Genomic DNA, 20,531 nt, shown 5'->3' with positions numbered 1-20,531 from the left:
CCCCTGAGCTCTCCCTGTCTCCCACCTCAAGTCCCTCCTTACAGATCCCTCCTCCTGTGCTGGAAGATCTGTGCTGTCACAGGGAAAAAACTGGTGGTTTTATTAAGGGAGAGGGCATGTACCAGTGCCAGAAGTCATCAAAGGGATGAATTTGCTGTTCAGAGGGGCAGGGAGGGTGGGGAAACTGCTCCTGCATGTGCCTGTACCCTGCCCAGAAGGAGCTGTTGGGGGGGAGGGGTGGCGCAGGGAAGAAATTAATTCTCTTTGGTTCTTAGACTCTGCTAAGTGTCATGCTAGCGTGAGGTTTGGGTGCCAACAGGTGGGCAGGGGTATGGCCAGCTCATTGCCCCTTTCATCAGCTGGGGCACCCATATGTTCCACAGAAGGAGAAGACACGTCACGCTCAGCGCTCTTGTTGCTGCTGCTGTGTCTGGTCTGTTCTGACACTTGTGCCTTGTCTGTGAGCACTCAGCGTGCAGCCACCATCTGCAGCACGGAGGGAAGGTGCAGAGGGGAACCTTGGACAAGAGCCACCATTTTCCCTTGCTGACAGCTTTACTGCTATTGTCTGAGATACCTCTGCCATCAGGAACAATGGCTGAACCTGCATTTTGTTGTTGCTCTGGGATATGATAGCTGGTATAGTGCCTGCACAGACCCGAGGAAAGGTGTCCCACATCCCAACTAAGCTTTAGGAGCTGATCACTCTAAACTACAAGAACTTGCTTTTGTGGTGCTTCTCTTCCTCCTCTGTCAGCTAGCTCTGCATATATTCAGAATGTTCCTAGACAAATACTCAACCTGGGTTGCGGCTCTGACTGCACATACGTGCTTTAACTCTGCTCCTTGGTATCCTGTGGTCTAGGGAGGACTCCGCTCTCCTTTCCAGCACCCTGGCAGCACAGCACTGCCCGCCCTGTTACAGGGTGAAGATGAACCGTCCAGCCAGACTCTGGTGAAGGTCCATGTCTGTGTGGTTGTGACAGCTGGCTGAAATGTCAGAGTAGCTTGTGCAGATGCATATGGGATGACAGTTCATGCCCTTTGCTGGTGTTCTAGATCAGCTGCAAGATAGCTAAAGGTTAATGTTTGTATTGGCACTACTGGGCTTGTGCTAGCTGCCCTGCTCAGATTAACCTGATATTTCCCACTGCTCTCATAGCTGCTCTTTCAGGCACCTTGCAGCTTCAGCAGTTATCATCACACTGATTTATCATCAGTCCCAAGTGTGAATGCTTCCTTTGCAGCCACACAGCTAAGACGCTGTTTTTAGCGGGAGTTTGTTGTAGACCAGAAGATGGTGGCCAACAGCAGGAAGCACTGTGGGCTGGCAGGTTGCATGTTCCAACACCTCAGCCATGAGATGGCCCTGAAGCTCATGACTCTTCCTTATTATTGACTGCTTTCTAGTTATCCCCTGTTCTCTAAGAACATAGATGTGTAGAGATCATAGGCTCAGTTATTTTGAAAGATAAAATGCTGTATTTTTAAAAGGAGTCATGATTTAACAGAAGCCATTTGCATCTGTCCAGAACCTGGGACCTTTGACATTAATGAAGTCTTTCCTAGCAATGGCATTCAAAACACAGTTTACCTGGAACATTATTTGTTTTCTGGCTCAGTAGCCAGAGATTTGTAAGTATTTGTGGGACTCCTTAGTCCCATCTGACAGTTCAATTTCTTTGTGAGTTTGTTGGACTCTTCCAGAGCCCAGCTTTAGGATAGGGCTCTCCAGCTTCCTCTAATGGATATGGAGCTTTTCCTATACAGCATCTCGTCTGCACTGAGAATGCAAGGTCTCAAAAGCCTGAGAAAATAGGTAATTTATTCTGGCACTTGCAGAAGACATCTCTGGTTGCTTCCTGCTTTCACTGCAGTCAGTGCTGTCACTCCGGCTCTTTAGGAGAAAGGCCCCTGGGAGACAAGCTGGGGCTGAGGATGTAGCATCATGCCTTTGAACTTGTCTCCTCCCAGGGCTTATTTTCAGTACTCCAATAAGAATGGCTTCTGCCTACACTGAGTCAGTGTGTTCCTGGGTTGGGTCAGAGGCTGCTGTCTCCTGATTACAAGAAATAAGTCTGATGTATAGAACCAGAACTTGTAATAACATCAGCACAACTGTTATTTCAGAGTAGGCTGTGATGGTTTCAGCAATATTCGTGCTTTTGTGTTGCTCGCATCCTTCTGAAAACCTTAACTTGCATGACTGCTCTGGCTTTTCTGGCTTCTGTTGTGCTGCTTGAGACCTCACTTGCCCCTTCTCGCTTTGTTTCCTCTATGCTGCCTAAAGCCTGGGGCCAAATTAAAAGCAGTGTTTTCCTTTGTCTGAACAATAAAGAGAAGCTGGGAGTCCTGAACATATTGAACAAAGATGACATGTCTTCTGATCTGTTATTAACAACTTTGCCTGGTTCAGCTGGCTTAATTAGCCTTAAATTAAACATGTACCTTGCAGGGTCTAGACTGCATTTGCCTGTGGAGGTAGCAGGTGGCTGTGGGGTGTCCTGAGCCTCGGTGGAAGTGGCCAAGAGCAAGAGGATGCCATAGTGCTGGTGCATCGCTGAGACCCTCCACAGCAGAGTCCCGCTCGGAGGGGTCTGTGCTGAGCAGCGAGCGGAGGCGGCGGGTCCCGGCGGTCCCCTTGCTAGCCCCGCTCTCCGCACTGCTTCACCTGTAACACCAGGCCCATCGGAAAATGGCAGCCATGAATGAGCTGAACTTTCTACTTTGCCCTGCGGCTGCGAGCCCGGGGGGGCGGTGATTGGCGATATAATTCGGTGGGTTTTTTTTTTTTTTGCTTCCTTCCCCTGAGTGGGAAATAGAAAGTGAGCTCTTTCTTACCCGTGAGGCGGTCGGGGAAGCCCCGGCTGGAGGAGAGGGGCACCGGGGGGCGGGGGGGCGGCACCCTCAGGTGAGCGCGGGGGTGCGAGGGGGCAGCGGCGGGGGGCGGCGCCCCCCCGGCGGAGCGAGGGGCGGGCGGCTGCTGCTCGGCGGGCGAGCGGGGCCAGCGCCCGGCCGCGGGCGGCGAGGGGCAGGTCCCCCCGCCCCGCCATGGAGAGCGGGATGCTGCTGTCTGGCGGGCAGCGGGCGCTGATCCGGGAGAGCTGGCAGCGCCTGAGCGGCAGCCCCGTGCAGCACGGCCTCGTCCTCTTCACCAGGTGAGCGGGGCGGCGGGGACGGGACGCGGCCGCCGGCACCCACCCCCAGCCTGCCCCCACCCCCGGGCCGAGGGGCCGGGCTCCACTTCTCGGAGAGCCGCGATTCCCGCCGCTCGGCGCCGGGTCCCGGCCGGCCCCTGCCCCGGGGCTGGCGACCCGCAGGGAGCCGCGCGGGGCTGAAACCCCTCCGGCGTGGGGCAGCGACTGCCGCGGGGCCTCTCCCACCCTCCGCCAGCGAGAACTTTGTTACGGGGAGACGGAGGGTGCGGGAGAGAGGCAGCAGCGGGCAGGTTTTGCGTGTTTCTGCCCACTGACCCCCCGCCTTGGCACCATTACTTCGGCTGTGTGAAGAGCTGCGTGTCCGCCCAGCCTTGGGGAGCGCATGCAAGGGACCCCCTGGCTGTCCCTGCCACGGCACTCTGCAGCCCGGGCAAAGACCTGGCCGCTGGGGAGGATTCAGCCTCAGGGCAGGGGAGATGGGGTGCCGGGGGGAACGGCTGAAACCCAACTCCTTGCCTCTCCTAAGCAGATTAATGTATCAATTATGGGAAGAGAAAAAGGAAAATCTATGAAAACTCGTTCAAAAAGGGTGGTCGGAGAGTTGATGGCCGGTTTCTGGAGTGGGGCATAGCAGGCAGGAGCCAAACCTTGCAGAGCTGGGCTGTGTGCAGCGCCAGCAAGGCTTGGGAGTTTCAGTGGAGGGGAGAGGGATCCAGAAGTGCAATGTGCAGGATGGGAAGAAGAGAGACTGTCTTGCCTGAATTCCCTGTGGCCTCCACGGACAGTATCAGTCTGTTAGATTTGCTTGGGTGGCTCTTACAGAGATCTGTATGTGCCTGGTATGCACTGGCAGGGGGGGTGAGGAGGGAGAAATGGGAGCTGGTGAGGGAGAGTGAGGCATTAGCGGAGTTTGTACATGTCCCCCTTGCTCAGGTAGGAAAGCTGGCTGCTGGAGCTTGTGGACCTTCCCCAGATTTGGGAGCTCTGGGGCTCAAGGGGATCATGAAGTGGGAATGGGAAGAGTTGAGACAACAACCAAGACGGGAGGAACTCCAGCAAGCTGGGACTGGTCCTCAGGTGCCGTAAATACGTATCTCAGAGCTGGGGCTGTGGGCTAGGGAAATAAAGACTTTTTTGTCTATAGGTAACCTGGATTGCCCCAAACTAAGACTTTTCAGAACTTCTGGGTCCTTTACAGGTGGGGAGGGAGGCGGGGGGGCTGCAGGTGTGCTGCTGATGGGGTTGTTCCTGGGATGAACAGGACTCTAAATAAAGCTGAGGAAGTGAGAAGATGAGGGTTCTTCTCTTGCTATTGCAGGTTGTTTGACTTGGACCCTGACCTGTTGCCCCTTTTCCAATACAACTGCAAGCAGTTTTCCAGCCCTCAGGAGTGCCTCTCTGCCCCTGAGTTCCTGGATCACATCAGGAAGGTGAGAGGGGGGCTGTGGCATGGCTGGAGTGCAGCCACTGTGGAGGAGGAAGCCCTTAGGCAGTGGCTTGGGACTGTGGGGTGTCTGACTGGGGAACACATGGGAAGCCTCTTCCTGAGACGGTAACTGCAGGGCACTACTCATGTTCGAAGAAGGTGCTATTACCAGGACAAAGTGTCCTACAACAGTTGGGAGGGGATGAGGATGTGGGTTGTGGTGGGTCAGAAGCACCGTGCTGATTTCCATGCCCTCATGTGGGAGTGGATTGCCTCTTGTGAAAGTTGGAAGCCCCCTTCTTCTACCGTGGAAGTGCCTCACCTCTGTCCAGACAAGGACTGAAGCCCTCTGCTTGGCCACATGCTGGCCAGGAGGCGGCACAGAGCTGGGCAGTGGGCCAGGCTCCTGTGGACCCACTACTGTGGAGAAGCTGCTGGTGTGGCTGCAGAGCCAGAAGGCCCACAGCATCTCTTGGACAGCCTCTGGGGGAGTGCTGCAATTCACCTCCCGCTGAAATAGGGAGAGGAGCAATGCTGATGTCACCTGGAGGAGCTCATGCATGGGACAGAATTATACCCGGTGCATCAGAGACCCTTTGCTGAGCCCTGAAGAGCGGCCAGGCCGGGGCAGAGCACAGTCTTGGCTTGCTGGTGCCTTCATAAACTGTCTGGCTCCATCTTTAAACCAGTTTGATGCTTCGCTTGCCTGTCTTTATTCCCTGTAAGAGGCTGTTTCAGGACTGCACTCCTCTGATAGCTGTAAGCTTTTTGTTATTTTCCAGCCACTGTTTATTGGCAAAGTTAAGTCCATTTTTACTTCTGCTATTATTGCCTTGAGCTGAAATAGCTCTTTGCTCTTGTTGGAGATAATTTCCCTGTTGAAATTACAGGGCACAATTCTATCACCTCCCAGCTTTGCCAAGCTAACCATGCCCTGGCTTTAATCTCTTCTAATTTGGTCTGTCTGTTCCCTTCATCCCTCATTAACCCTTCTCTGTCCTGTTTCCATTTGACTCTTTGTGCTTCTGGAAGACCATGGTGGCACGTGCTTTACCAGACTAGGTCTCTTGCATATACTGTCCACCCAATCTCCTCAAAATGCCTTGGCTGATCTTAGAATTGGAGTTGCCTTATTCACAATTACACCATCTTGGCAACTTCTAGTTGGAAACTCTAGTCCTGGCAACTTCCAGGGCTCCCCTGCAGTTGTCCTGGGGTCCTAAGAGCTGTAATGACTGCATCAGCCCCTATAACTGATCTGTTATAGGGCTGTTTACCTCCTCTGGGACAGGGAGCTCAGCAGTACTGCTTACTGTGGCACCTCTGGCAGTGTCCCATGGAAGGATATGGTGTGTGCTGCTGCCAGCATGCCTCACTGATGTGACACAGATCGCAGCAGAGTAAAGGAAAGCTCAGGGCATCTGCTGGGCTGGGAGGTGGTCAGGCTGAGAAGGGTGAAGTAGAGGGGTCAGACTCTTTGTTCCTCTGGGAGGGCAGCAGAGCCTTGCTGTTAATGCCATTCTGCCTCTGTGCTCCTGCAGGTGATGCTGGTGATTGATGCTGCTGTGAACCACCTGGAGAACTTGTCCTGCCTGGAAGAGTATCTCTGCAACCTCGGCAAGAAGCACCAGGCAGTTGGTGTAAAGGTCGAGTCTTTCTCGGTGAGGCATCCTCTCTCGTCCCACGGCAGCTGGGTTTGTGCAGCCCTGCCTGCAGCCCTCAGCAGTCCCCATCCCTCTGCACCCACCTGCTGCGTTCAGCTGGCTGGAGAGAAAGCTGGTGGCTCAGGGCAGCCCCTGAGCTGCTGATAACTTGTGTAGCAACATTGGCTCGATTAGGGAAACCCTTGAGGTCCCCTCATTTTCTGCCCTTCCCCAGTAAGCCCAGGGAGAAAGGACAGAGGGGAGCAAGGCATTTTCCCTGTTTGAAGAGGGCCACAGTCTGGGGCACTGCAGTCTCTCCTGCGGCACAGGGCTGCAGGCTCAGCCCTTGCCCTGCGCCCTGGATCTCTGTGTCAGATCCTCTGGGTAGACCTCACTGCACCTAGGAAAGGGAGCACCCACCTCTCTGTCTGCACTGGGATGGGGGGGCTGCACCTCAGCCCCTGCTTCCTCCATGGCAGTAAGACAGGCACATCCTCCATATTAAACCCTTGCTTACTCCTCTCCTGCCATCAAGCACGGACAGAAATACTGGATAATACAGCAGGGAAGGGAAGGTTGAACTAAAGGTTTCTAACTAACACATGGCTTCCTTCTGATACTGTTAGCTTTGGTCCTCTTCAGAGGCAGCAAAGTCCCCTTTGCTTGGGGCAGCAATCCCCACCAGCCCTGCGCTCAGTGTGTGGGTGCTCCTGGATATGGGGTTGCTTGCAGCTCTGTGAGGAGCAGTGCCCTGTGAAGAGGCCTGAGAGGCAGCGAGGCAGGCCCCGAGCATCCAGCCTGGGGTCTGACCCACTCTCCTGGTATCGGGGCATTGCTCAGCTCTGCTGATCTGCTGCTATGCCAGGGGATGGGACTGGCTACCAGCAACTGGAAGCCACGGAGAATGGACGTGTACCTCTCCCCTGGTGTTACATGCGTGGTGTCAGCCCTTGCTCCCTGCCTGCACTCCCCACTCACCCAGGGTTTGGGTGAGGGCCAATATAGAGCAGGGGAAGGGGATGGCGTGGGATGGTTCTGGGCCCCCTCTGAGCAGCCAGGGATGGGGTGGCCTGGCCCCACTGGTAGTGGAGGAGCAGCTGTGCTGTAATGGGAGAAGTCCAAAAAGGTGGTGAAGCAAGAGAATGGGCTGTGTGTCATCCCCTGGTGCTGAGCTTGATGCCTCTCTGGTTTGCAGACTGTCGGCGAGTCCTTGCTGTACATGCTGGAGAAATGCCTTGGCACTGCCTTCAGCCCGGACGTGCGGGAGGCTTGGAGCAAACTCTATGGTGCTGTGGTGAAAGCCATGCGACGTGGCTGGGACACCCTTCCAGAAGGGGACTAGATCCTGCCAACCATCCCTATCCCTGACCATGCAGCGGTCCTGGGCAGGGGGAGCGCTCATGCTGTGCTTTCTGCCTCTCTCCACTTCTGTCTTTCTCTGTGCACCAGCCCGTCACTGTCTCTGCCAGTCACGCATGCTTCGGGGCTCTCCCAGTGATTCCGCCTTGCTTTGACACAACTACATCTCTGCCTTTGTGAAGGGCTGGCAGGGTACATCTCTGTGAGCCTAGGAGTGCCGCAGCACAGGTACACCACCCTGCTCCAAGTCCCTTCGGGGTAGCTGAAGCATCAACACCCAGGTATCTACTCTGGTTTTAAGCTGGCTCATGCTCCCTCCTCTTGCTACCCACCCTAGTTAGATGACAGCTGGCGTAGGCCTCTCAAGCTTATTTGCCTGAGATCCTATTTGCCTATTTACTCAAGACCTGCCAGGTCTGGCACTGCTTGCTCCTCCCGTGCTGCTGTGCCCAGTTCAGCTGTGGCAATGATGGATTTGGCTCCCTCTAGGGCCAGGGACAGCAGAGGTAGGAGCTGGCTGTGCCATGCAGCCATCCTCCCCAAACCATGTGGGTAGCTTTTCCCTCTCTCCCTTCACCTACATATTACTACTGGATCGTTAATCCTAGTACTCTCTTCTGCCTTGCCTATCCCCTGGAGGGATCCATGGCTTTTCCTCATGTCAGATTGGCCACAACTCAGTGTGTTTCCTAAGGATGCTTCAAGCAGTGGAGTCACATTAATCCCACAGTGAGGCTGCTTTTAGCAGGTCTAGGCTGCCAGCTGAAAGGCTTTGTGTTGGTGTGGCTGACTGGTTTAATCTTAGAGGCAGCTGAAATGCAGCAGCAGTGGTGACTCTTACTGCTTTGTGTAAAGGAGAATAAAGTAAAAACAAGGAAAAGATGTCTTAAAATGAAAATGAAGGTTGCACTCATGTCATGGCAACAGCTTCCAGAAATCATTCTGGCTCCTGGCCAGAAGCAGCATAGCTGGAATTTCTCTGCTGATGCTGTCAGGACCTGGAGTGATTTCCAGCTGCACACAGTGCCCATCTACAGAGCTCCTCAACTTTTAGTAGTCCCTCCCAGCCGTACTGGAGACACAGCCGCTTTGGAGCACAGTGAGGTACCCAGTTAGGTGTGTGCAGCACTGCTATATCAGGACAGGAGTGAGAAGACAGCATCTGCCAGAAGAAATCCCAAGAAATGGCTGCAAGGCAGCACCTGAGGGCTCTGAGGGGAGCTGAACTTGAGCACTTTGAAGAGTTCATCTTTATGGGGAAGTCACTGTGGGACAGGCAGAACCGTGTTTCCAGATATCACTAGCCCCAGGGCAAAGACATAGAGCAAGCAGTCAGTTACAGGGCAGCGTGCTTTTTTGCTGCTCCAGGGCAGGAGGAACCCAGCATTGAGGGCTGAGATGGTTCTGTTCTAGAGACATGTTCCTCCTAATCTCAAACCTCCTCCACTCTGGGGCAGGAGAGGGCTGCCTGCTCCTTGCAGCTGCAGCTGAGGTCTCCCAGCCCCGTGCCATGAAGGGAAATGATGTGGTGCCCTGTGAGATGGGGCTCTGCTTCCCTGCCACCAGGTCTGGTGGTGGCTGTGGGCTTACAGCAAGCAAGGAGCCCTCCAGCTGTGTTTGGGAGGGGAGCTGAGAGGTGTTGTGGAACATCCCCATGTAGGATGTTCCCTGTCCTCCCTGCAGTACCAGGCTCTGCTCCTGCAGTCCTACAGCGTGGTGTTGTGCATCCTGGCCCATGGCTCTCTCCATCATCTGGGTCAGGTGAGGTCCTCCTGATTCTTGTGCCAGGCAGTGAGGGATGGAGGAGCTGGGGCTGGGCGGAGGTGCTAGCTGTGACGGCATGGTATGGGGCAGGAGGGTCTGGGAATGGGGATGTCCTCTTTGCAACCCTGTTCTGGGGCATCAGCATTCAGCATCACAGGGGGGGACCTTCTGGCTCTGTGTGACAAGTAGGCAGCTGTGTGATGGGTGGGGGGTGGGTGTTACTGCCCCAAACCATCCCCACTCCCTCTAGCTTTCCCAGCTCCTTGACTTCTCCTCCTCTGTACCATGTTCTGTGTAACTCCTCAGAAAACTGAACTAATCTGTGTGCCTCTTATACCTAGCTGTACTGTTTAATAAAGAACAACAGTGAGTCTCGGCCCTTTGTGCTGCCTTATGTTTATTTTAATATAAAAGGCCCAAGCAAGAAAAAAAATAGGATGACAGAGAGGTTTACTGGCTTCTTGTTGGCTCTAGCTTTGGAGATACTAGTCACTTGTGTAGTCCAGCTTGACTGATATAAGAAGGCATCCAGCACCAAATGTCTGTTGGGAGCTTCTGTGCACTGTAATTGAATAGGTGAGGAGTGGAGAGGCTAGCAAAGGTGTCCTGCTGCTGATTGCTCATTACCCTTCAAATTTAACTATCTCTAATGGAATTAGAGCTTTAAGCGATCAGCCTAAAAATCCCTTTTCTGTTGTTCAACTGCAGCAGCAGGGCACAACCTCACAGCAAAGTCCTGCCCGGCTCCATGCAGCTCCCACCCTGCCAGCTGGGCTGCAGAGCAGCCCCAGCAGCCCTGCCCCAGGGATCAGCTGGTGGGGATGCAGGAGGTCCTGTCTCCCCCTTCCCGGGGCATGTTCTAGCTTTGACATGGTGGGTTTCCAGCCCTGGGAGAGTTGGGCACTTGACACTGAAGAAGGATGGTCCAGAGAGTGGGGAAGGCAGCTCAGGGTCTGTAATAGCATCTACTGAGGGCTGGAAATCCCAGCCCTGCCACAGGAGAGCATGGGGCAACATTTAGGATGGGGCTTGTTCTGCAGGGCAATGTGCAACAGTCTGCAAAGGGCAAGGACAGCAGCAGAGATCGAAATGCAAAGAAATCCTCCCTGTGGTTCATTGCTAAAATAAATTTTCCAGCTCTTCCTGGCCTGGAGCACAGCTGCCAGCTTCAGGTCTGGCAGTGGGAGCCCAACCCCAGTGCTGCAGGGAAGGGCCAGCGCAGCACCCCCCAGCAGCACCCTCACCTTTGACTCCCTGCACCAGCGCGAAGGTTTGTCACAGCTCCCACAAACCGCCCTTTTGCCTTGGCTGCTGCCTGGTGGGGATGCTCCTGGCACTGCCCACCATCGGCCGGCGCAGTGGGACATGCCATGCAATCGCTCAGCCCCAGCTGTGAGGCACTTTTGTATGTGCAGGCTGTAATCAGGCAAGCAGGTTTCTGAGGGCCAGAGTGTCAGAGACGCAGTGTGATGGGGCTTACACAACCTCCTTAGGCTGTGATGGGCTTCCCTGGTGCGAGGGCCAGGAGAGCCACAAACCAGGGGGGCAATTACAGCCCTCGCTCATAGCCAGGGCTCCTGCCTCAGCTCGCTGGTGCCAGCAAGGCCCTGTATTTAGCCCTGTTTACTACTAATGATGAACTGTGGGGGGCCTCTGTGGGGACATGCGATGAGAGGAGTGGGGTTTTTTAATCTTTCTTTTTAATCTTTTTTAATCTTTCAGTTTTTCATCCAAAGGGAAACTCTTCCCATGCCCCCTGCCCCGTGCTGTAAGCCAGGCTGGCCAGGCAGGGCTCACCCCATGGGAGCCATGGAGGGGCCGGCTGGAAGGACCTGCTGAGGCAGATCATTCAAGTAGGAATTTGGGTGTAAAGTGTGTTTTGGGAAGGAGAAGTGGAGCAAAAGAGCACTGTCTGCTCAAAACCTAGAGAAAGACTCCCAAAATGGTGTTTGCCCCCTTCCCTGGGACTTGCTGGTGGGCAGTTCAGCTTTGGGAACATCTGCTCCATCCCCAGATGGGGTGGGTCCCCCCACTGCCCCGCTCCTTGCTGTGGTCCCGGAGGAGCTCCAGGCCACCCTCCTGGTTCCTCCCAGTAGTGTATGCTCCTTCGGTGGTGTCCTGTGGGGCAAGCACCGGCAGAGGACAGGCTGCCTGTCCCAGGGCTGCACCCATCCCCAGTGTCAGGGATGGTGCCAAGGGCTGTGCCAGCCTTCCCGAGGGGTCATGGTGGGTTGTTAGTGCTTCCGTGCCTTTGCCGCTTCTGCCCACTCACTGGGGTTTGCTTTTGTGGGGACCATGGTGGGTGGCAAGGTGCCTGGAGGTGAAGAGGTGTTGAGTAGTCTCCTCACCACTGAAGCCTCTACAGGACATCCCCATGAAGGGTCAAAAACAGCCCAAAGGTGCCACAGGAAAGGGGCTGGGGAAATTTTTCAGGTTCCAGTGGCGAGGGTCCCCCCCTCTCCTGGCACCAGGCAGGACACGTGGAGGTGATGATGCCAGGCAGAGGCTGGGTGAAGTCATTTTATTCAAGGCACGGTCATAGCAATAAATCACGAGAAGGTACAGACCTCTGGCACATTCCTACAGCGGGGCAGCCAAGGGCAATCGGACCAGCAGCCCGAGCTCCCAAGGACGCGGTGCCACTCGCAGGCACTTGCTTCCACCCAGAGAGAGGCCACCAGCACCTCCCCCCCTCTGGCCAGGGCTGCCCCCAGAGCAGGCAGTGAGGGCAGCAGCTGAGCTGCGGGCAGCCCTGGGGGCACCTGGCCAGGGAGCCACGAGCCCCCCAGGGTGCTTTTTGAGGTTGGGAGGGAGCAGCTGAGCTCAAGGCTCCCCCGAGGCAATCACTCCGTGGCTAGTGTGCCGCAGCCATTGCCCCAGCATGCAGGAGCGTGGGTGGGACAGGGACCACGGGGCTGCCAGCTCACTGAGCTGAGCCCCATGGGGATGTCCCAGGGCCCACTTGAGTTCAACACAGCTGAGCCCCACAGCTCGCTGCTGGACTGTCTCTGACCCCACCTCCACCCCCAGGACTGGCACATTGTGCCCCCCCCCCATCCCAGTGGCACCAGTAATGCTGAGTGGTGCAGTGCCATGGCTTTTGCACAGCATCACTCCCCATTCTGGCAGTCCTGGTGCCACAGAGCCACATCATTGTCCCTTCCCTCCCTGCATGGTCCTGGGACGGTGGCTAGAATTGCTCTGAAGCCAGCAGGAAAATCAGGAGCAGGAAAACCAGTCCCAAGGCCAAAGTGGGGCCAAGCAAGGAGTCAGCATGCCCAGGCGGGCTAGCCTGGTGACAGAGGGGCTGAGCAGGGCAAGGATCTGCCCTTGTCCCCAAGGGGCCTCCACGGCTGCTGCGGATGAGCTGAAAACCCTAGAGATGCTGCCTGGGCAGGAACTGGCACATTTACACTAACCACAGCAGGCTTCACACTCGAGAGGTGGTGTGGCTGCTGGGGGACCATCCCATGGCTGTGGCTTGTGGGCAAGGGCAGGATGTGATGGACCAGGACCCAGAGGCCAGGTTCCTGCCAGTTGTGAGTCATCCCTCCCCTCCACCCACCACTTCTGTTGCCACAGGATGGAGCCATGCAAGGTCCCATGGCCAGCCCTGGGGAGAGCATGAGCACGAGAGGGATGCTGCGGGGGTGGGGGTGGGATGATGAGGAACTGCTCTCACAGCCATTAAACACACTCGTCCCTTGACCGTCTGCTCCTTCCCTAGGGCCCAAGGGCACAGGCATAGTGAAGTAGCAGTGGGGTGGGAGGGTGGGGAAGAGCTGGGCTTGTGTTTTGATGCCTGCCTCAGGGCAGGGCCGCTGGTGCTGGGAGCAGCCCTGGGGAACTCACCTCCTCCACCAAAGCACTCATGTCTCAGCAGTCCCGGCTTTAACTGGCAAAGCCTTGGGGGTGACGGGGGGGTGGGGGCAGGCAGAAGCCTGCATGGCTGACACCAGGGGACACAGTGGATGGGGTGGGAAGCAAGGGTTACAACTGACTGTCCCTCCCACTGAGGACCCGTGGGACAGCGTGGCGGTGGGCACATTCATCTGAGCTGTCTGGGCTGCTTCCCCCTCATGGAGGGGCCAGGGCCTCCCTCGTACCCCCAAAAGCATGGCCTCTCAGAGAGACCTTCTCCCCACACCACTGTACCCCCTCTTCCCCATGATGGGCTGGAAGAGGCAGGTGAGGATGGGGGGGCATGGGGGGGGCTGAGCCGGTCCAGGCAGTGGAATGGACCAGCAGAGCCTCCCACTACCTCCCATACAATGGGGTCTCCCCCTCACATCAGTCCTGTTGTCCCCCCACCCCGTCAGCGAGGTGGCCTCCACCAGTGCTTGGAAGGCTCCTTCCTGCCCCACCAGCATGTCCTCCACTCTCGGCACGGCTGGTCCTCACCCCGGCGGTGGGGATGCTCACTGGTAGCGGGCCTGGCTCTCCATCACCGGGCCACTCCTATACTCGCCCTCCACTGTCTCCAGCTCCGTCTCAAAGCTCTGCAGCCCACCGTCCTCCCCGTCCTCCGCTGGCTCCAGGTGGTTTCCCATGGTGCCATAGGACTGGTGCGCCGGGGAGGCCGCTGGCGTCAAGCTCAGCTCGGGCTCCTGCAGGACAGTGGCCACAAAGAGCTGCCCCAGGGGGCAGTGGGGGGTCAGGGCCCAGGGGATCCAGGGGAGGTGGCTGCAGCAGGGCTGGGGAGGCGTACTCACGTTGGAGTTGGGGGTGGAGGACACGCTGCTCCGCTCCACATCATTGAAGGCGCCCTCAGACTGGTCGGACATCTGGGCAGAGGGAGGCCGGGAGGAAACAACGGTTTGGGGGTCACCAGCCGAAGCCAGGGGGGCAGCCAGGCACCACCTCAGACTCCCCATAGCAAACACAATGCAGAGAGGTGAGGAGGGGATGAAGTGGGGCAACAGAACAGGACAGGCGGTTGTCTGCACTCACCTGGTAGCTGGAGGGTTTCCGTGGCTGCAGCTTCTTCAGGCAGAGGCCAAAGAAGGAGAAGATGATGCAGGAGAGGAGGACCACAAAGGTGAAGAGGGTGACAGGGCGAGTGGGACCTAGAGCACAGAGACACTGGGGCAGCACATGAGCCTCCAAGGACCTGCTGCATGCGCAGCTGAGCCCCAGGCTGGCACCTGCTTCGCGTCTTACAAGCTCTCAACCCCTTTCCCAAGACACTAGCTGACACCCTCCTCATCTGCCAGGTCTCCATCACACCTTCCCCCTTCACATTCCCCTTCCCACCCTCCACGTCATGCCTAACTCAGGGGTGACACTGGTGATTCATCCCCCCAAGCATCAGCTGTGACCCTCAGCAGTGGTGGGGGGCAGCCCCAAGTTCTTCCTACCAAGACGCAGAACGGAGAAGAAGAGCAGCCAGAACATGCAGAGGATGGGGGCCACCACGACCTGGCTGATGGCAGCGACGTGGAGGCGCTGGTTCAGCTTGGTGGGGATGTACACGTAGTAAATGTTGTACCGGTCAACCATGTGCTTGAGCAGCATGTAGAGCAACCCTGGCAGGAGGAGAGTGGCCATTTGGGGAGAGGACAATGGGGACAGCCAGGCTGCAGGGACAGCAGGGCAGGCCGAGGGGATGATGCCCAAGGGTGCCCTCCTGTACCATGTGGGAAGCTTGTGCTCCCACATTGCTGCTGGTGGCTGGGACAGGTTGTTCTTGGCATGGCCAGGGGCAGTGGGACCATAGGCATGGGACTGGACTCACCAAAGGGGACGATGATGGGGCAGGTGATGCTGTAGGTCATGACGACAGAGAAGATGCAGCAGGTCCAGGCGTACTCCAGTCCAAACTGGAACTGGTAGGCTTGGCTCTGGGACACAACCAACAGTGACATTACTGCCTCTGCCGCTGCAAAGGCTGCACTTACCTTTTCACCCTGGTCCACATGATTGCCTTCCCCCCCATTAGCCCCCATGAAGCCTGAAGAAGTCCCCACAAGCCTCCCCATGGGACTGGGACAGTCTGAGTTTTAAGCAAGCGCATCCCCACTGTGCCGGGGGTCATGTAGCTCAGAGGTGACCAGAGCCACGTACCCGCTTGACGTGGAGCCGCTCAGGCTCGGACTTGGCAAAGCAGAGGCGGGCGGTGTAGACAAGAAGGCCCGGGATGCGCAGCAGCTCCATGGCCGTCCCAATCAGGCTGGAGGTGACCACGTAGTTGACAAAAAAAGCTCCGTTGTCTGGGAGAAAAACGCACCTGCCCCGGGGACACAGAGGGTAAGAGGATGCTTGGGCAGGTGGTCGGGAGAGCCGCTGGAGGCTGGTGTTGGGCACTCCTGCTCGCCTGGGAAGTTTGGGAGCTGCCTGCTACTCACTGGAACTTGATATCAGCCTCATCCAGAAAGTGGGTGTCGAAGAGCCAGCGGAAAAAAAGGTCCAGGCTGTAGGAGGAAGAGGAGCAGCTCAGAAAGAGGGGGAGACACAGAGCAATGTGGGGGGGCACCCATCACGTGTCTGCTTTCCCCTGCCCCAGGTGGGCAAGACTCTCTGGATGCTATGCTGCCAGAACAGCCCTTTCTGCCACTTGGGACCACCATAGCATGGGTGGTTGCCTCCCGGATGGTCAGGATTGCTGTAGCTGGGGCTACACAGATACCTGACTTGGTCCTTTCAGGGTCTGCTGAAGGGCTGGCCCCAAGCAGGGCACCACCAGCACCCTCAGGTCAGCTGTGGCAGCCTGGCAAGCCGCTGCACTCACCTCCTCCTCTGCCTGGAAGCTTTCTGTCCATGACCATCCGGGAGCAGTTTGGCCTGGCTAAAGAGCATTTTCCTCCCCAGAGACAGCTGTGTTTCAGTGGCAGTGGGCCCTCAGCCCTTTGGGGCTGGCTTGTGGGAGGCGAGGGGCCCGGGTGCGATCCCGGCTCCCAGGGAGCAGGGAGAGCAGCGCAGCAGGGTGGTCTGTACCTGCTCAGCCCCAGCGAGGGCAGGATGATGACCATGAACACAAGGAAGAAGAAGCACTTGTGCATGGTGAGCTGATTTTCACTCGACCTGCAGAGAGGAAAGGCAAGAGAAGAATGCTGCACTTTTCCAAGGCAGATTAGCTGGTGAGGGGAGAGGCTGGGCTGGGTCTTGCTCTTCACCAAGGCGTTACTCCCAGCCCCAGGAAGCCACGTGCATTTGATCTGTGCATCTACTGGGGCCTTGCAAAGCCTCTTCCAGACTGGGGGGAGTCACCATGAGGAATCTGCTGCAGTGAAAGCTCTTGTCCCCCCAGAAATCTCTCACCTCCTTCATCCTTGCCTTCTCCTACCATTCCTGCTGGTGTAGACACCCAACAAGAGTCAGATGGGTGTCTACAACAGGTTCAAGACCCCCCATTTCCCCCAAGAGAAGGAAGGGAGGAAGTGACAAGCTCCTGCAAGGACTCAGTAGACCAGGCACAGGGGTTGGGGCCAGTGAATGGTCAAGACATAGAGAGCACATTGTAGGAGCTGGGCAGAGCTTCCTCTCTAGGAGACTTTGAGGCTCCTGAACCCATGCCTCCACTTCAGAGGGCTGTGAACACAGCCAGAATGTGCTGCCCGAGTCAGGGCCATGGCCCTGCTGCTGCCAGTCCACCAACACACCATCCCTTTCACGAACTTCCTCAGACCCATCTTAAAATGTTTCCAGCAGCCTGGAAACATTCAGGGCTATGGCAAGGAAATGGCTCCTTCAGGCATGGACTTGGGGCTCTTTCCATGGAGGGCAATACCTACAGGGCTCTGTGGGGGTCTGCCACTCCATGCCTGCCTCCCTGCAGGTTGGGTCCCACAAGTCCTACTGAGGTTGCTCCCATCTACCACAGCCCTGGGAAAGTGTGGGGGCCAGCCCCGTTACCTCGTCCAGTGCGACTCAAAGAATGCCGAGTAGTAGACGAGGAAGGGCAGGAAGACGGAGAAAGCCCAGAGCAGCAGCGTGGGGAAGAACTGGGTGATGATGGGGTTCTGCAGGAGGAGAGATGACAGACACCCCCTCAGGAGCCTGCCAGAGCTCAGCCATGCTGGAGGCAGCTCCCTGGGCCTCCTGGCACAGGATAGTGTGTGCAACAGGCAGGCTGGGCATCCCCTCCCTGAGCAGGAGCATTTTTTTCAGGAGATAAGAGCTTGAGGGCAGCCAAAGGCACCACGGGCACGCTCTGAGCCCCAGTCCCCACACAACAGCTCACAGGTCAATGAGCAGGAAGGAGATGTGCTGCTGGCAGCTCTTAACATCTGGAGCTCCTCTCACCCCTCTTCTCTTGCCTGGACACCAACCTGCCCTCCCCCATGGACACCACCACCAAAGCTCAGGTTTGTACTGGTGCTCCAGGGCTCTGCCACTGGAAACACAACAAGAAGGGGATGGATGGCAAGCAGGGGCAGGACCACTCTTTGCCTCTCGTCAACACCCATCCCAGTGATGGCTTGTCTTCTTGGGCCAGTGTAGACCCAGTGCCCTCCCCCTGTCATGGACAAGCCTGGAAATGGAGACACTTTAAGAAAGCTGGCAGGGGCCCAGGGCCTACCTTGAGGCTCTCCACAGGATGTGTGACATTGAACATGTCCATAGTGTTGACAATGATGGCTGGCGTGGTGAGGAAGAAGAGAAGGACGAAGAGGCAGATATTAAGGAGGATGAATCGCACCCACCAGGATGTGCCACGGACCGATAAATTCTCCCTGTGAGACGAAAGCACTTATTGGACATGGTGTGGAGGAAAAGCCACGTGTCCTGGGCCTCCCAGCCCAGCTCCTCAAAGGTCTGCCTTCCACTACCCGCACCAACCATTCTGGCAGCCATTGCTCTGAGCTCACCCTCTTCCCCTCCCTATGTTGCTGCGTTGACACCTGCAGAGCCCCAGGACCAGAGAGTGGTCACAGAGGGGGCCCATACCACCAGGAGGCTTTGGAGTCAGGCTGGAGAGGTCGGAACCTGGCAATAACCCCAAACCTCACCTGGCTGAGCCCTGCCACCCATAAGGTGATCACCCCAGTCTTCTGCTGACTTCTGCTATGGCCACAGGAGGGACTGTCAGCCTCTGCCACCCTGGGAAAGTGCCCTATAGATATGGGCACAGGTTCCCTATAGTTACATGGCTTCCCTATAGGTATGGGCATGGTTTCCCCCCAAATGCTCGCCCCCCAATCCCTCTCGCCACAGGGGTTCACCAGATGATATCGCTGGGTGCAGGGGCATAGCGAACACCCCAGTGGTGTGACTTGACCACGGTGGTGACAGAGGACTGCTGGGGGTGCTTGCGGCAGCGGATGTGGCTGTAGTCCTTCAAAATCCTGCAGGAGGAGGGAGCCAGGGGTCAGGTCCAGACCAAGGGCTGAGGACCTCCCCCCCACTTCTTGTAAGACCCTTCCCGCAGCCCCAACAGAGCGGCCACCTCCATAGATAGCAGAGGCGCAGAAGACACAAACCCATCACCCGGCTTTGGCTGGAGAAGCTGGTGAGGTGCCCCAGTTCCCCAGTAGTGGTGGCCACCAGGCTGAGGGACATCCCCGTGCCCATTGCACAAGGGGCACTCACACAGCCGTCATCCGCTCATCCTGGAAGGTGACAAAGGCCATGTCAAGCCGCTTGAGCATGATGCGGTTGCGCTCAGCATTGAACTCATCTGTGAGCTTCTCCTCCAGCTCCCCATAGTACTGCTCGGCATCCACCTGTGGGAGCAGACAGGGCTCTGCCACACTTGCCGGGCTGGGCCATGGGCAAGCTGCCATGCTCTGCCTTTCCCACAGTGGGGGTGTGTTGCCTGCAGCTCTGCCTATGCCCTCCTACCTGCTCAAAGCCACAGAAGCGGCAGCAGAAGATGCGGGCGCAGGGGTGGGTTTTGATCATGATCTTGCCCTCTTTCTGTGCCTTGGTGGTGAAGTAAAGCCGCCCCTTCATTGCCTTACGCCTGCCGGGAAGCCAACAGGGGCGTGGGTTGTTCAGGAAGCATCAGACAGACAGACTGACAGACTATGTCCCTTGACATGGTGGGCAGGAGCAGTACACCCACCCGCAGAGGCAATGGAGACCTGCAGGCACTCACCTCTCCACATCCAGCTTCATCAGCTTGCGCACATCGAAGCAGAACTGGACGTTGGTGACGGTGCAGCTGGGATAAGCCTCACTGCGGGCACAGGGACATGATGGCACCAGGAGCCGGGGGACAGGGACAGCCCCTGCCACCTGCCTGCCAGCCACCTGGCGAGGCTGTGGCACACTGCTACTCACTGGAAATGCTTGATGATAAGGGAAGGGTCTGTGATCTCCTTGGGGATGTGGGTAACCATCAGTGTCCGGGCAACCTAGGGGAGAAGGGGCAGAGGGGGTGGGTGGGCAGGGGATCTGTGGGATGTCTCACTGCCAACCAGCTGCCAGGAAGGCAGAAACGAGCCAGGGCACTGACTGCCACCCTGAAGGCTGGTCAGCACAGACCCCAATACCCACTACCAGACCCTGGGGCATAGCTGAATGCTGCCACCTCCCAGACAGACAGACACAGTAGAGCTTCAATGGCAAGATACAAGGCAGCAAGAGAGAGAGATTTGCCTCTGGGCTGCCAGACTTTCTCCAGAAGCTGGAGAAAACCAGCCATATCTTTCCTTGCTTGCTCAGTCCCAGGCTGTTTCTAAAACTCTCCCTACCTACTGGGACCGGACCATCCTTTCCACAAAGCATAAAGTTGTCCATTAGCACTGAACAAGGCAGGGCTGGAGGAGGGGTGGTTGCTCACCTTCTCATTCTCTCTGTATTCAAGGTGGACAGAGTGGTGAGCCATGCAGAGGATGGTGAGGATGAAATAGATGAGGGCAAAGATGCTGTGCAGCCACAGGAGACGGTCCCTGGAGGAAGGGAAGAGGGGATCAGCAAGCACTGCAGCAGGCATGTGGCATGCAGACCAGCCTGGCTCTCAGTGTCTCACTCGTGGCCACCCGTGGCTCAACCATGGCCGCTCCCACTGCCCAGTGGGACCTCCCCAAGCTGGCTGCCAGACCCCCACCCCAGGGAAGAGAGGGGCAGCTTCCAGGGTGTTGGCTGAGATACTACAGAAATGAAGCCGCCCAGTGCCCCTGAGAGCACTTCTGCCAGCAGCAGGGTGCAGCGAGCAGTGCCAGTGTGCTGGCCGCCATGACTGTGCTTGTGCATGGTGCAGAGAGACACGGGGACTACCGCGACCGGCGTGCTGCTCAC

General features: G+C 57.0%; 2 protein-coding genes across 4 annotated transcripts in view; one reads left to right on the top strand and one right to left on the bottom strand.

Annotated features, from left to right (window-relative positions):
* The first annotated feature begins 2,979 nt into the window (after positions 1–2,979).
* NGB (neuroglobin) lies at positions 2,980–9,728 on the top strand. Its single transcript, XM_074824817.1, has 4 exons — positions 2,980–3,158; positions 4,477–4,588; positions 6,126–6,245; positions 7,423–9,728. Exons 1-4 carry the CDS (start codon positions 3,052–3,054, stop codon positions 7,567–7,569), a joined length of 486 nt encoding a protein of 161 aa, XP_074680918.1. The 5' UTR covers positions 2,980–3,051; the 3' UTR covers positions 7,570–9,728.
* Positions 9,729–11,856: 2,128 nt separating this feature from the next.
* The window catches only part of TMEM63C (transmembrane protein 63C), a 36,841-nt gene continuing 28,166 nt past the window's right edge, over positions 11,857–20,531 (bottom strand). For all 3 annotated transcript variants that reach the window (XM_074824816.1, XM_074824814.1, XM_074824815.1), the window contains exons 9-24: positions 20,074–20,182; positions 19,572–19,645; positions 19,387–19,467; positions 19,131–19,251; positions 18,879–19,012; positions 18,512–18,634; positions 17,869–18,022; positions 17,202–17,308; positions 16,284–16,370; positions 15,695–15,760; positions 15,414–15,576; positions 15,085–15,190; positions 14,708–14,875; positions 14,301–14,416; positions 14,063–14,134; positions 11,857–13,981 (exon numbers count right to left, since the gene is read on the bottom strand). In XM_074824816.1, coding sequence (XP_074680917.1) covers positions 13,769–13,981; positions 14,063–14,134; positions 14,301–14,416; positions 14,708–14,875; positions 15,085–15,190; positions 15,414–15,576; positions 15,695–15,760; positions 16,284–16,370; positions 17,202–17,308; positions 17,869–18,022; positions 18,512–18,634; positions 18,879–19,012; positions 19,131–19,251; positions 19,387–19,467; positions 19,572–19,645; positions 20,074–20,182 — 1,894 coding nt within the window. In that variant the 3' untranslated portion in view covers positions 11,857–13,768. The remainder of the gene's footprint in view (positions 13,982–14,062; positions 14,135–14,300; positions 14,417–14,707; positions 14,876–15,084; positions 15,191–15,413; positions 15,577–15,694; positions 15,761–16,283; positions 16,371–17,201; positions 17,309–17,868; positions 18,023–18,511; positions 18,635–18,878; positions 19,013–19,130; positions 19,252–19,386; positions 19,468–19,571; positions 19,646–20,073; positions 20,183–20,531) is intronic.

The sequence above is a fragment of the Strix aluco genome, chromosome 4, assembly GCF_031877795.1.
Source record: "Strix aluco isolate bStrAlu1 chromosome 4, bStrAlu1.hap1, whole genome shotgun sequence".
In the NCBI taxonomy this organism is placed as follows: domain Eukaryota; kingdom Metazoa; phylum Chordata; class Aves; order Strigiformes; family Strigidae; genus Strix; species Strix aluco.
The sequence above is the reverse complement of the archived record's forward strand: the minus strand, read 5'-3'. Positions and strand labels throughout refer to the sequence as shown.